At 45.8% G+C, this 14,441-nt stretch overlaps 1 protein-coding gene across 3 annotated transcripts; it reads right to left on the bottom strand.

Moving 5' to 3' along the window:
- Window positions 1-1,537: 1,537 nt before the first annotated feature.
- Window positions 1,538-14,191, bottom strand: LOC307093278 (transmembrane protein C1orf162). Of its 3 annotated transcripts, none has more exons than XM_079761254.1 (6): window positions 12,373-14,191; window positions 9,212-9,289; window positions 8,399-8,456; window positions 2,617-2,714; window positions 2,275-2,324; window positions 1,538-2,036 (listed from the first exon to the last, which is right to left on the bottom strand). In XM_079761254.1, exons 2-6 carry the CDS (start codon window positions 9,246-9,248, stop codon window positions 1,896-1,898), a joined length of 384 nt encoding a protein of 127 aa, XP_079617380.1. In that variant the 5' UTR covers window positions 9,249-9,289; window positions 12,373-14,191; the 3' UTR covers window positions 1,538-1,895. The 3 variants fall into 3 exon arrangements, with proteins under 3 accessions (XP_079617380.1, XP_079617381.1, XP_079617379.1); XM_079761255.1 differs by lacking the exon at window positions 12,373-14,191 and adding an exon at window positions 12,165-12,328; XM_079761253.1 differs by lacking the exon at window positions 12,373-14,191 and having other exon boundaries at window positions 9,212-9,636.
- Between the last annotated feature and the right edge of the window lie 250 nt (window positions 14,192-14,441).

The raw sequence follows: 14,441 nt of genomic DNA, 5'->3' as shown, positions 1-14,441 counted from the left end.
AGTGCAGGCCAGATGCAGGAACCAGAAGTCAGAGGATCTGGTTTCGATTTTGCTCTGCCACACGCTGGCTGGAGACCTTGGGTAGATTATGTCAGCTCTATGAACTTTAACATTATTTAATATATTTTTAAAAGAGGTTTGAGGAGGAGGCTCCCCCCTCCACGCACCCCACACACACTCTTGCTTCCTTCCCTGTGCACTGAGCCCCACTGGGGTGACACTCCTTAGCGACGCCCCTTTGGAGGTACAGTGACCTATGTGAAGTGGGAGACTGGGGCAGAACTGGGCGTACCTACTCTGTGCTTCCTCTTTCTTTTTTAATCTTTGGGTGTAGCTTACAAAGAGCACGTGCCCTGTTCTGAAGCTCATGGGGACTAGCCGGCACTGGTTTGGGTGGGCAGGGGACCTGCCTCGGTGCAGCTCTATCCCCACGGGGCTCATTGGTCTGAAGCCCACTGTCTGCAGCTCCAGGACACGCTGTCCTCTCCAGCGTGGACTCTGTAATAAAGATGGTACTTTGTTCTCTGTCTGCCGAGTCCTCTTTTCTCTCAGTTGGTTCAGAGTTCTGGTGGGGAAATGAGCGCTAGGTATCAGGCCCCTGAAGATGCTCAACAGGTAAAGGAAGAATGTTAAAAGTTACAAAAGGCACTACCTGATATGGCTCAGTGGATAGAGCGTCAGCCTGCAGACAGAAGGGTCCTGGGTTCAATTCCAGTTAAGGACACATGCCTGGGTTGTGGCTCCATCCCCAGTAGGGGGCACGCAGGAGGCAGCCAATAAATGATCTCTCTCATCATTGATGTTTCTCTCTCTCACTCCCTCTTCCTTCCTCTCTGAAATCAATAAAAATATATATTTTTAAAAGTTACAAAAGGCATTTAAGGGAAAGCCTATGTCCTTCCATGCCACCCCTCAGTTACCAAGTGATTAGGAGTGATCACTAAGACCAGTTAATAGTGCAGTGATGGGCAACCTTGTGAGCTTGGTGTGTCAAACTTCGCCAAAAAACTGAGTATAACTCGGGTAGTGTGTCACTTTGAGGAAAAAAACATTATTTCGCAAATGTTTCATCCTCAGGAGCAGCAAATGTTTCATCCTCGGCATGCGGCTGCCTTAGCGGCCGCGTGTCATCAGAAATGGCTACGCGTGTCAGTGCTGACACGCGTGTCATAGGTTCGCCATCACTGTATAGTGTTTCCTTCTGGGGACAAACTAAATATCGGATGTCCAAAAAAAATGTATATACACACTCTGAATAATTATAAAGGCAGTGTTCATTAAAATACATTTCATTTTCAAAATTGAGCTATCAGCTATTAAAGTGTGTATACATTTTTTGGAATACCCTGTATCTAGTATACAAATACAGGTGCGTGCACACACACACATACACACACACACACAGTTATTTTCTACATGAATCAAGAATATGCAGAAATCTGTTCAACTGTGTGCCTTTTCCTTTAACATCACTTGGATATCTTTTGGCCCTGATATCTGGAGGTAACAGGGACACATGATGAAGAAGGAGCCAACATCACAGAAGGTTTTATTTTAATTCTTGTTAGATTGTTAGATTGGTTGACTCTTCCCAAGTTGATCAATGGCACTGAGTGAACACTTGGTGCACTGAGCCTGTAGCACACATTTCGGAAGAGGACAGAGAGAGGCAGTCTCGGCCCTCAGGGGGCTTCCGTTTTGTTAGTCCAAGTGGGAGATCCAGGAAAAAGACTGACCCCGGTCACAAAACTGATGGCTACGGTTGCCAGATCACACCCAAACAACTCCATCTGCAGTTTCACCCAGACTGTGGTCCAAATTTTCTACAAAGGAAAAGCGATGTATGAAGAATGCCGCTGACGTGAGAGGAACTGGATTCAAGCCTTCTTGGAAACTCAGGAATAGTTTGCCCCTTTAATCTGAGCATAGATAATGGAGTCTGCAGGATGGTTTGCAATCAAGTCGTCTCTCTTTTCTTTTGAGGTTTTGAGAGCCATGCTGGCAGAGGTAAGTGCCTCCTCCGGGGTGGATGACAACTACAGAGGAAGAAGGAGGAGGAATGAGCGAGTTCAATTTGGAGGAATGTGTCTCTTCAGAAGCAACTTGAAAGCTTCGGTCAAGAGAGGACCCAAAGAGACCAGAAGAACCCTTCAAAGAATCACTGCCCAGCATCCAGAAAGCATTACTACTGTTTAGCAGACAAGCCATATAGCATAGCGGAAATTACAATGGCAGCAGGTCTCCAGTGTCATGGAAACAGCGTGGTCATCTTACCTTGGCAAGAGAATCTGAGTGAGGATCCAGAGCTTGGGGACTTGAGTGATCTGCCATAAGTGCCAGGAAAAAAAGGGACAAATCTCACCAATGGGGTCTGGAGGAATTAGAAGCCTCTCCCTTTGGTCTTGGGTGAAGGGGTGGGCTGGGAGGGAGGTGGTGCAGGTGGGAAAGATGGAGGGTCTGGAGGGCAGCTGAGAAGTGGAGGAATTCAAATCTGTGGTCTGCAGAGAAGGTGGGCTGAGCAGGTTTTATCCCCTGCTTTCCAGTAGCCATTCAAGGCTAACTCTATTCTCAACAGCAGAGAGAGAATTGCTGCCCCATCTCTCGGAGGCCACTCACATTTTCTGTAGCTCTTTGTGATGAGGAAGACAAGGGCCATCAGCAGCAATGTCAGTAGACTCCCAGCAAGAAAGGCTAAGGCCAAATGAAGTTCTTTGCTGTTGTGGCAAAAAGAGGGAACAGATGACCTTCTGGGCTTTTTGAAGGCCTTTCCTAAAGATCAGAGTGTAACCTTTTCCTTATATGGGTAAGCCTCTAAAATAGCTTTCACATCACACTTCCTACTGCTTTTCGACTTTTTGGTTTCAGGTTCCAGATCCATTTGAGGCCTCAATGAAAGCTGTGAACTCTCTTGCCCTCAAAAAATATTCATAGATCTAAAACTATTCCAAAAACTGAAGAGGAGAAAAAGCTCCCAAACTCATAAGGCCACCATTATCCTAGTACCAAAACCAGACAAAAACACTACCCCCCTCCCGCCCCCCCCAAAAAAGAGAAAACTATACTATAGGCCATGAACATAGATGTAAAAATCCTCAAAAAAATATTAGTAAACCGAATTCAGCAATACATTAAAAAGATCATACATTATGATCAAGTGGGATTTATTCCTGGGATGCAAGGCTGGTTCAATATACACAAATTAATTAATGTGATATACCACAGAAACAAAATGGAAAAAACAACAACACCCATACGATTATATCAGATAGATGCAGAAAAAGCACTGGATAAAATCCAACATCCATTTATGATAAATACTCTCAGAAAAATGAGGATAGAGGGAACATACTTCAACATCATAAAGGCCATATATGACAAACACACAACTAACATCATACTCCATGGTGAAAGCTAAAAGCTTATTCCCTAAGATCAGAAACAAGACAAGAACATCCACTTTCACGTTTCATTTAACATAGCATTGGAAGTCCTAGCCACAACAATCAGACAAGAAAAAGAAATAAAAGGCATCTGAATTGGAAGGGAAGAAGTAAAAGTGTCTTTATTTGCAGATGACATGATACTATATAGAGAGAACTCTTAAAAATCCACCCAAAGCTATTAGAACTCAGTAAATAGTAGGATACAAAATGAACTCAGTAAATAGCAGGATACAAAACCAGAAATAGGCTGCATTTTTTAATACATCAATAACAAACTATCAGAAAGAGAAATTAAATAAAAAAAGAAAGATAAATTAAGAAAACAAATTCCATTTACTATTGCATCAGCAAGAATGAAATACCTAGGAATAAATTCAACCAAGGAGGCAAAAGACCTGTACTCAAAACTATAAGACATTGAAGCAAGCAACTGAAGAAGACACAAATAATGAAAGGCTATATATACTGTACTCATGTACAGGAAACACTAGCATCGTTAAAATGTCCATGCTACCTAAAGCAATCTACAGATTTTAATGCAATCTTTATAAAAATATCAACAGCATTTTTCACATAATTAGAACAAATAATCCTAAAATTTATATGGAACCATAAAAGACCCTGAATAGCCAAAGCCATCTTGAGAAAGAAGAACAAAGTTGGAGGTATCACGCTAATATCAAACTATACCACAAGGCTATAGTAATTGAAACAGCATGACACTAACATCAAAAGAGACACACAGATCAATGGAGCAGAATAGAGAACCCAGAAATAAGCCCATGCCTGTTAGGATGAACTACCCCTAAGCTCTCCTACTTGGACATGTTTTCTGAATATATATTGTTATAAGCCTTTCCCCATAGCTTGGGGGCAGATGGCTGGTGCCTGCAGAAGCAAGATAAGAAGTCCTCTTCCACTGACTGACCTGTGCACTCTCCTCCCTTGACCAACTCCTGCCCTCCCCACTGCTTGACCAACTTGTGCACCCACATCCTGACCCTATTTTTGCATACATCTACCCTATATAAGAGAATGCAACCACCCCCTCCGGACTGACACTGGCACCCTGGCCTCAGCTGGCTGTGAGAGAATGTAATAAAATTTCTTAAACCCTCACAACATCTTTGGCCTGCCCCCTTTCGGTGCGGACCAAATAATGCCTATGTGGTTAATCTCTGACAAAGGAGGAAAGAATATACAGTTGGGTAAAGACAGTCTCTTCAATAAACAGTGTTAGGAAAACTGGACAGACACTTGCAAAAGAATGAAACTGGATCACCATATACAATAATAAACAAAAAATGGATTAAATACTTAAAAAGTAAGACCTGAAATCCTAACACTCCTAAAAGAAAACATAGGCAATAAATTCTCTGACATTGCTCTTGGTAATACCTTTTTGGATGTCTCTTTTTGGGCAAGGGAAACATTTCAACAACAAAACGAGACTACATCAAACTAAAAAGTTTTTGCACAGTGAAGGAAACCATCAAAAATAAAAACAAAAAGACAACCTACTTAATGGAAGAAGATATTTGCCAATGATACATTCAATAATATCCAAAATATATAAGCAACTCATATAACACCACCAAGAAAACAAACCGGTTAAAAAATGGACATTTCGGCCCCTGGAGCCGGGTGAGCCCTGGGCCCCGGGTCGGGGCGAGGCCGCGGGCCCCTGGAGCCGGGTGAGCCCTGGGCCCCGGGTCGGGGCGAGGCCGCGGGCCCCTGGAGCCGGGTGAGCCCTGGGCCCCGGGTCGGGGCGAGGCCGCGGGCCCCTGGAGCCGGGTGAGCCCTGGGCCCCGGGTCGGGGCGAGGCCGCGGGCCCCTGGAGCCGGGTGAGCCCTGGGCCCCGGGTCCGGGCGAGGCCGCGGGCCCCTGGAGCCGGGTGAGCCCTGGGCCCCGGGTCGGGGCGAGGCCGCGGGCCCCTGGAGCCGGGTGAGCCCTGGGCCCCGGGTCCGGGCGAGGCCGCGGGCCCCTGGAGCCGGGTGAGCCCTGGGCCCCGGGTCCGGGCGAGGCCGCGGGCCCCTGGAGCCGGGTGAGCCCTGGGCCCCGGGTCCGGGCGAGGCCGCGGGCCCCTGGAGCCGGGTGAGCCCTGGGCCCCGGGTCCGGGCGAGGCCGCGGGCCCCTGGAGCCGGGTGAGCCCTGGGCCCCGGGTCCGGGCGAGGCCGCGGGCCCCTGGAGCCGGGTGAGCCCTGGGCCCCGGGTCCGGGCGAGGCCGCGGGCCCCTGGAGCCGGGTGAGCCCTGGGCCCCGGGTCCGGGCGAGGCCGCGGGCCCCTGGAGCCGGGTGAGCCCTGGGCCCCGGGTCCGGGCGAGGCCGCGGGCCCCTGGAGCCGGGTGAAGCAGTGCCCCTGGGTCCAGCCGAGACCAAACCAGAGGGAGTCGGACCTGCATTACCACCATTTGTCCACCATCCAGAGCTGAGGGGTCAGTGCCGGCATGTACTCATAGGGAACCGGTGGACATTGATATTGGGTCTCAAAAGAACTGTTGGTCCAGAAAGAAACTCACTACAGACTGATTCATTTGCCTGTCAGCATAACTATTATTGCTCGTCGCACATTCAATTCTTATAAGTATATCTATAGTGACACATGATTTCGCTCATCTAGGGGAAATGATGAACAACATAGACTGATGAACAAGAACAGAACCAGAAACAAGGAGGCATCGATCGGACTATCGGGCCTCAGAGGGAGGATAGGGGAGGGTGGGGGGAGGGGGGAGAGATCAACCAAAGGTCTTGTGTGCATGCATATGAGCCTAACCAATGCTTAAGTTCAACAGAGGGTTGGGGCATCCAAGGGGAGGGGTGTGGGATGGGAATGGGGGGATGAGGACAAATATGTGACACCTTAATCAATAAAGAAATTTAAAAAAAAAAAAAAAAAAAAAAAAAATGGACATTTCTCCAAAGAGGACATACAGGTGGCCAATAGGCATATGAAAGTATACTCAACACCAGGGTAATGCAAATTAAAACCACACTAAGATATCACCTCACACCTGTTAGAATGGCTATCATCAATAAATCAACAAATAAGTGTTGGCGAGGATGTGGAGAAAAGGGAACTCTCGTGCAATGTTGGTGGGGTTGTAAATTGGTGCAGCCACTATGTAAAACAGTAAAGAAATAAAAAATGGAACTGCTTTATGTCCCAGTGATTCTACTTTTAGGTAGAATTTGAAGGAATCCAAAACACTAATTATAAAGACATATGTACCCCTATGTTAATTGCAGCATTATTTACAATAGCCAAGATATGGAAACAACCTAAGTGTCCACCAATAGACAAATGAATAAAAAAGATGTGATATCTACACTAATAAAAGAGAAACATGCAAATTGACCATACCTCTGCTATGCCCACAAGCCACGCCCACAAGCCAAGTATGCAAGTATGCAAATTAACCCAACCAAGATGGCTGCGGCCACAGAGTGAGCAGGAGGCTTGGGTTTCCCCGGCAATGGAGGAAGCCAAGCTTCCCAACCGCTCTGGCTGGCCCTGGCCTCCATTCAAGGCTACAAAGTTTCAATTAGAGAAGATAAATAAATCCCAACAAAAATGGCGGCAGCCATGGAGCTGGAGAGAGCAGGAGGCTTGAGTTGCCCCCGGCGATGGAGGAAGCCAAGCTTCCCGCAGCCCTGGCCTGCTCTGGCCTCCGCTCAAGGCTACAAAGTTTCAATTATAGAAGATAAATAAATCCCAGATACCAGGGCCTCTGCTTGGGTCACTGGGGGGCATGGCCAACCTGCAAACCACCACAGGCCCCTTGCTCAGGCTGCCCCACGCCCCAAGGGAACCCCCACCCTGATCCAGGGCACTCTTCGGGGCAAACCAGCCGGCCCCCACCCATGCACCAGGCCTCTATCCTATCTAATAAAAGAGTAATATGCAAATTGACTGTCACTCCAACACACAAGATGGCTGCCCCCATGTGGTCAAAGATGGCTGTCCCCATGTGGACACAAGATGGCCACCACAAGATGGCCAGCAGGGGAGGGCAGTTGGGAGGGACCAGGTCTGCAAGGGAAGGCAGTTGTGGGCAATCAGGCCAGCAGGAGAGGGCAGTTGGGAGGGACCAGGCCTGCAAGGGAGGGCAGTTGGGGGCGATCGGGCCTGCAGGGGAGAGCAGTTAGGGGTGACCAGGCCTGCAGGGGATGGCAGTTAGAGGTAATCAGGCTGGCAGGGGAGTGGTTAGGGGGTGATCAGGAAGCAGTTAGGGGCAATCAGGAAGGCAGGCAGGCGAGTAGTTGGGAGCCAGCAGTCCTGGATTGTGAGAGGACAGTTGGACATCCCTTGAGGGGTCCCAGATTGGAGAGGGTGCAGGCTGGGCTGAGGGACATACACCCCCACGTACGAATTTCGTGCACCAGGATATATATATATATATATATATATATATATATATATATGCCATAAAAATGAATGAAATCTTGCCATTTGTGACAACATGGATGAACCTACAAGATATTATGCTAAGTGAAATAAATCAGAGAGAAAAAAATAGCATATGATTTCACTTATATGTGGAATCTAAAAAGCAAAATAAACAAAACAAAACAAACTCATAGATACAGAGAGAAAAATTGACAATTACCAGATGGGATGGGGGGTTGACAGGATATGTTGTAAGTTATACAAAATGTTGAATCATTATGTTGTACACCTAAAACTAATAGAATATGCTATGTCAACTGTAATTTTAAAAAATGTTCATAGTTGGCCCCACATAGCAAATTTTATTTATAAACTTAAAGGATTTATGGATCTCTTGAGGCTTGGGGGTCCCTAGGTTAAGAGGGTAAAAAACGAATTTAGTTTTTCCATTGTCTCTGGCCCCTTCTCCTCAGACGTCCCTTCCCAAGTCCATAATGCAAAGCTGTCAACACAAAATCAAGCACCATGTAGTATAAGAGGAAGTGGGTGGGAGAATGCTCACTTACTCGGAAGGGCAGGGTGCAGAGGTACTTCTTGGAGCTGCTGTGGTGTGGATTTGTTTGCCTATGAGAGAACATGAAGGGGATTAATGTATCTGCCACTTATCCTCACCTAGGCTTACGTGCCCCAAGGTGCCCCACCCTGTCCAAGTAACCAGTGGAGATTAATGACAGGGGCTACAACTCCTCAAATGGAGAGAACATCCTGCCTTAGGTCCTGAGTACTTTAACATGGAAATTAGAACTGGAACTTCAAAAACCATCAGCTACACAAATGAAAGAAAAGCCTCGCGTATGTCCCTTTGATAAACCCATATATTCCTTTGATAAACGAAAACATCTCCTGTGTCTCCCTCAGATTTAAGCAGAGAATCTCAAGGCCAGGGAGTCGACTACCTAAAGTGAATCCTAGAACTAGTGTTTCCCAAGGTCCTTGTCAATCTGACCTTGGCACCCACTGCCTTATAATTTTTTTTCTCTCATTTGTTTGCAGTGAAGCCAAAGGCAGCCACAGTGAGTTTTCCCAACCCTTACACCACAAATGGGGTGCGAAGTAAGGAAAGTAAACTAGATTTCCACAAACTACTCAGCTGGTCTAATACCAAGCAAGCAGACACCCTGTACTCAAATTTAGAGGATCAGACAGTTCTCTCTGGTTCCCCTTTTCACTCTCCTTGGTATTACTGCATCACGGTGAATTCCGATCCTTCCAACCTCAGAAATGTTGTCCCATTACAGCCGTTCAGCGCACTTTCCAATTATTCCAGTTCACTTTCAACCCGGCAGTGAGGCAGGTAATGGTTTCTGCCCCGAACTTACCAATGTTGGGATCCTCTTTGGATTGACCTGATCCCATTCTGTCTTCGCCCGAAATAAAGAAGGAACCTCTGAGAAAGCCTGGAAAGAAGAGGCAGTGGACGGGTCAACCGGGACCTCGATATAAGAGCAGTAACCAGGAGAGGCAAGTCATGACGAGTGTTCTAGTGAGGCCGGTGGTCACAGACGTTATGTGGTGTGTTTGCCACAGCTCAGCAGTCAGTCCTCAGCTCTGCAGGTCCAGGAATTTGATCTTATCAGGGCACCTAGAATTGACTGATTACACAAGAACTTCCACGAACCAACTCAGAGGAGACTGACGTATAAACTGAAATGACATAAGGAACACGTTGGTATAACGAGTAGCAACTAGAACATATAAGAAAGCCAATGAAAAACATAATTTTTTAAAAATATATTTTATTGATTTTTTATAGAGAGGAAGAGAGAGGGACAGAGAGTTAGAAACATCGATCAGCTGCCTCCTGCACACCCCCCACTGGGGATGTGCCCGCAACCAAGGCACATGCCCTTGACCGGATTTGAACCCGGGACCCTTGAGTCCGCAGGCCAACGCTCAATCCACTGAGCCAAACCGGTTTCGGCTGAAAAACATAATTTTGCTTGGTAAGCATTGAATTGAAATAAGGATGGGAGATGAAAGGATATTTTGAACTGAGTATCATCTAGGTCTGATGCATCTGCCTCCCTCTCCCATGGCAGTATTGAGTGAACTTTTACAAATTTTTATTGCTGGAGGTCCTTCCTCTAGGTTCTATCAGATACTTCTATTCTGTTCACATATTGTCTTCTAGAGTGAAAATATTCTCACCTAGGCTATGGTTCTATTTGTTATATATCAAGCTTTCTATATTTCCCCTTTATTTTTTATGTATTTGTACCAAAAAGCAGAAGTCAAGTCATCTAAACTGCCACTACCCATAGTTTAATATTTTAGTGTATTTCCTTTTTTTTGTACTTCCATGAATTCTAAATATTTTTAGTTTTTCGCTTTTTTCCAGTTTTATTGAGATATAATTGAAATATCACATTGTATTAGTTTAAGGCATACCAATTAATGATTTGATATGCATATATATTTCAAAATGATTACAATGAGTTAACATCCATCATCTCACAGTTAGACTTTTTTTATGATAAAAATGTTTAAGATCTACTCTCCTAGCAATTTTAGAATGTGCAATACAGTATTATTAACTACTAGAGGTCGGGTGCACGAGATTTGTGCACTTGGGGCAGTGGGGGGGTGGTCCCTCAGCCTGGTCTGTGCCCCCTCACAGTCCGGGAGCCCTTGGGGAATGTCATACTGACGGCTTTGGCCCGCTCCCTGGACATCCTTAGCACTGCCATGGAGGCAGGAGAGGCTCCTGCCACCGCTGCTGTGCTCACCAGCCGTGAGCCCGGCTCCTGCGTTGAGTGTCTGCCCCTGGTGGTCGGTGTGTGTCATAGTGACCGGTCGTTCCACTATTTGGTCGATTTGCATATTAGCCTTTTATTAAGATAATCACCATGCTGTTTCCAGGACTTATTTATCTTGTAACTGAAAGTCTGTACCTTTGACCATCTTCACCAATTTTCCCCATCTCCCACACCCTGTCTCTGGCATCTGTTCTCTGTGTCTATGAGTTTGATTTTTAAAGATTCCACATATAAGTGAAATCAGAGTGCTTGCCATGCATGTTTGAAAAGGCTAGTTGAGATATATCTTCATATATCCTTTAAAAAACACACACACACTAAGCTTTTTATCATAGACATTCTCCCATGCCACTAAAACTTTCTCTATGTATTTTTCATGGTGATAGATCTTTCTGTTACAGCTGTGTATTATGGCTTGTTTAACCAGTTCCCTGTTTATTATTTACATGTTATTATTTTTAAATAAAATAAAACAGTTCTAGGAGGCCACAATTTCATTTCATATTTAAGTAAACCCATTCTAAGAATTTTTGGCTTTGCTATATCTATTGTGTTTTAAAGGTAATTTATTTAGACAACAAAGGCCACTAATTATTTGTTCAGCTCTCAAAAGTGAACCCTCCAAGTTCTGTGGCATTGGGGGAGGGTTGGAAGCAGGACCTCACTGCCAGGGACCAGTAGCAACAGCAACATTCTATCAAGGACCTCACAATTCGACCAGATGTTTTTAGATCATGCATGTAGGATGGTGAGAAAGGCCACAGGGAAACCGGGTGAGAGAACTGTGACCCGGGAGAACCGGACGCTCACCATAAACAGCAGAATCAGCAGTAGAAACTATCTTCCCAGCACTTTTTCTGTTCCTGTTTTCATTCAAAAGTCAATGATGCTCTTTGTCAAGCACGATAAAATATTTAGATAGCATTTTAAATATATTGAGATACATGTTTGTGCTAAATAAGCAGAGTATAAACGAATCCTATGAACTTATACTAGACCTTACCCCTGGGAGGTGGAAGAGAAGAACATGGTAGGTTTCTGTACAATCTTTTTTTAAAATATATATATATATATATATATTTCTTTATTGATTTCAGAGAGGAAGGGAGGAGGAGAGAGAGATAGAAACATCAATGATGAGAATCATTGATTGGCTGCCTCCTGCACACACCCTACTGGGGATCAAGCCTGCAACCCAGGCATGTGCCCTTGGCCGGAATCGAACCTGGGACCCTTCAGTCCTCAGGCTGACACTCTATCCACTGAGCCAAGCCGGCTAGGGCTCTGTATAACCTTAACCTTTACATCAGTGGCTCTGAATCTGCAACTGTACCAAAGAAATGTTACCACAGCCACCTGGACAAAAAGTTGAGCCATCCGACCCTGAAAGACCAAACCATCCCACAAAACCACAGGGCCATAGCCACTTACAGATCCAGGTTGAGAAAAGAAACACATGTCCCTTTAAAAACACTCACAGAAGCATAAATTAAAATAGAAACGATGCCATACATACCTTTTCACATTTTGTCAGGCACCAGAGAGAATCTTCCAGATTGCCATTAAATTAACCAATTCAACACAGGCATTCAAATATAACCTTCCCCCACCAAATAAAGTTGTAAAGAAAAAGAAATGATAGAAACCATTAACAATGAGAGGACATTTTTCTTTGGTGAGCAATTATTCTGTGTAGATTAAAAACATGGGATAAACGCATTTACCTTGAAAAGTCCAGTCACGAAACGCCCCGTCTAAAACTGAACTTTTGCTTCCGTGGCTACTCCTATTTTTCAGAAATGACGAAATAAGTTGTCTTGCCAATCAACTAAACTTGAGGGCAGACTTCCTCTTTGAGGCCAACACTGTATTTTTTAAATCCCATAAGCAGAAAACGTTTATATCTTTGGACACATGAATGTCAGAGCACAAGGGATAAGACTTTATTTCTAATTAAGGACACGTGGAGCAACCACATGGCGGATACTATGGGGGTCACAGCAGTATGACATGATCACTGTCATCAAGCATCTCACTGTGTCATTTATTCTAAGCAATAAAAGAAACTGAACAGTCGTGTTAAGAGTTAAGTACCCGCTGTGCAGAATGTGTGTTAAGAGCATGGAGAGCCCTTGAAAGAGAAGGCAAATCATTTATAAACATCTATTCATAAAACAGCATCAATAAATATACTCAGTAAATAATTACGATGGGTGGTACAGTGGGCTGGGTGTGGTGGGTAATTCTGAGAGCAAGGCAGAGAAGTTCCTCTTGGAGCTACCATCTAATTGGAAAGAAATGTGCTAAATGAGCGAAGGGATCATCCTGGGTCACCTTAAGGGCCATGAAGAAAAGCAGCAGAACGCCATGCTCGAGAGTAAATGAGAGGATGTCTTTAGAGAACGTGGGTGATCGGAAGGCCTGTGCAAGGAGCAGGCAAGTACGGTGAGAACCATAAGACAGGACAGGAGTGGCCAGGCAGCGAGGCCTGGGAGGCCAGAGGGCAGGGGAACTCAATGAGGGAGGAGCTAGCAGAGCGGGGAGTCAGGCTAGGGCTAGGCCCGTGGTCGGCTCTTTGGCTCCTTGAGTGTGGCTCTTCCACAAAATACCACGGCCTGGGCAAGTCTATTTTGAAGAAGTGGTGTTAGAAGTTTAAGTTTAAAAAATTTGGCTCTCAAAAGAAATTTCAATCGTTGTACTGTTGATATTTGGCTCTGTTGAGTAATGAGTTTGCTGACCACTGATAGGCTATATGCCCACGCCTGGGGCTAGGCCTGGCGCACGGGTGGGGTTTGGGTGGAGGGGGGGAGAAACAATGTGAGGAGTGCCTCAGGCCCAGTGATGGATTTCTGAGATATCAGCATGGGTTAAGGGTGGGGCATCTGTAATAGGTGGGAAGTAAAAAACAGTTCCAAAGATGTACTTCAGCCAAATTGTGGAGGCCTTTCAATTCAAGCAAGAAATGTTAAGTGTTAATAAGGAACCACGAACGGTTTTTGAACTGGGATATAATAAACATGGCCTTTAAGGAAGGTTCTACCACATCACTCAGGATAAAGTGTGGGAAGAGGAAGAGAGGAGGAAATAAGCCAGGAGAGTCGGGCAGTATTTTAGATATTTAATAAAGGCACAAGCAGGGAGGCCGCCACGGGAAACCTGCTATAAGATTGAAAGTTATAAGACTTGGGACATGGACCCGGGAATGAAACAGCAGGGTGAGTCAATGACTATGCCAAGTTTTTGAATCTCAGTGGCTGAGAGAATTCATTTTTTCATCCACGCCACAGTGAACAATTATTTGTGCCATGTATGAGCCTAAGTTCTGAGGATACAGTGGTGAGCAAACAACGGCCTTTCCTGCCTTCATGGAACTCTGAGTAGGAGGCTGTGGCCACAGAGGAATGGGAGCAATGCCATGGGCTGTGAAGGAGCAGGCCCCTCAGGCTGTGCATGCCTGTGACACACGGAACCAGGGTGGGCTTCCTGGAGAAACACAAACCAAATCTGAGGTGTGAGTTGGAGTTTCACTACACCAGTGGTTGGCAAACCGCGGCTCGCGAGCCACATGCGGCTCTTTGGCCCCTTGAGTGTGGCTCTTCCACAAAATACCACGTGCGGCGCACACGTACAGTGCGATTGAAACTTGGTGGCCCATGCGCAGAAGTCGGTTTTCGGCCTGGGCGAGTCTATTTTGAAGAAGTGGCGTTAGAACACTCAAGGGGCCAAAGAGCCGCATGTGGCTCGCAAGCCGTGGTTTGCCAACCACTGCACTAGACCAAGAGCGGGGTGGGGT

Source organism: Cnephaeus nilssonii (assembly GCF_951640355.1).
Source record: "Cnephaeus nilssonii genome assembly, chromosome: 21".
NCBI classification, from domain to species: domain Eukaryota; kingdom Metazoa; phylum Chordata; class Mammalia; order Chiroptera; family Vespertilionidae; genus Cnephaeus; species Cnephaeus nilssonii.
Note: the sequence above shows the minus strand (reverse complement) of the source record. Positions and strands in the feature narration are given on the sequence as shown.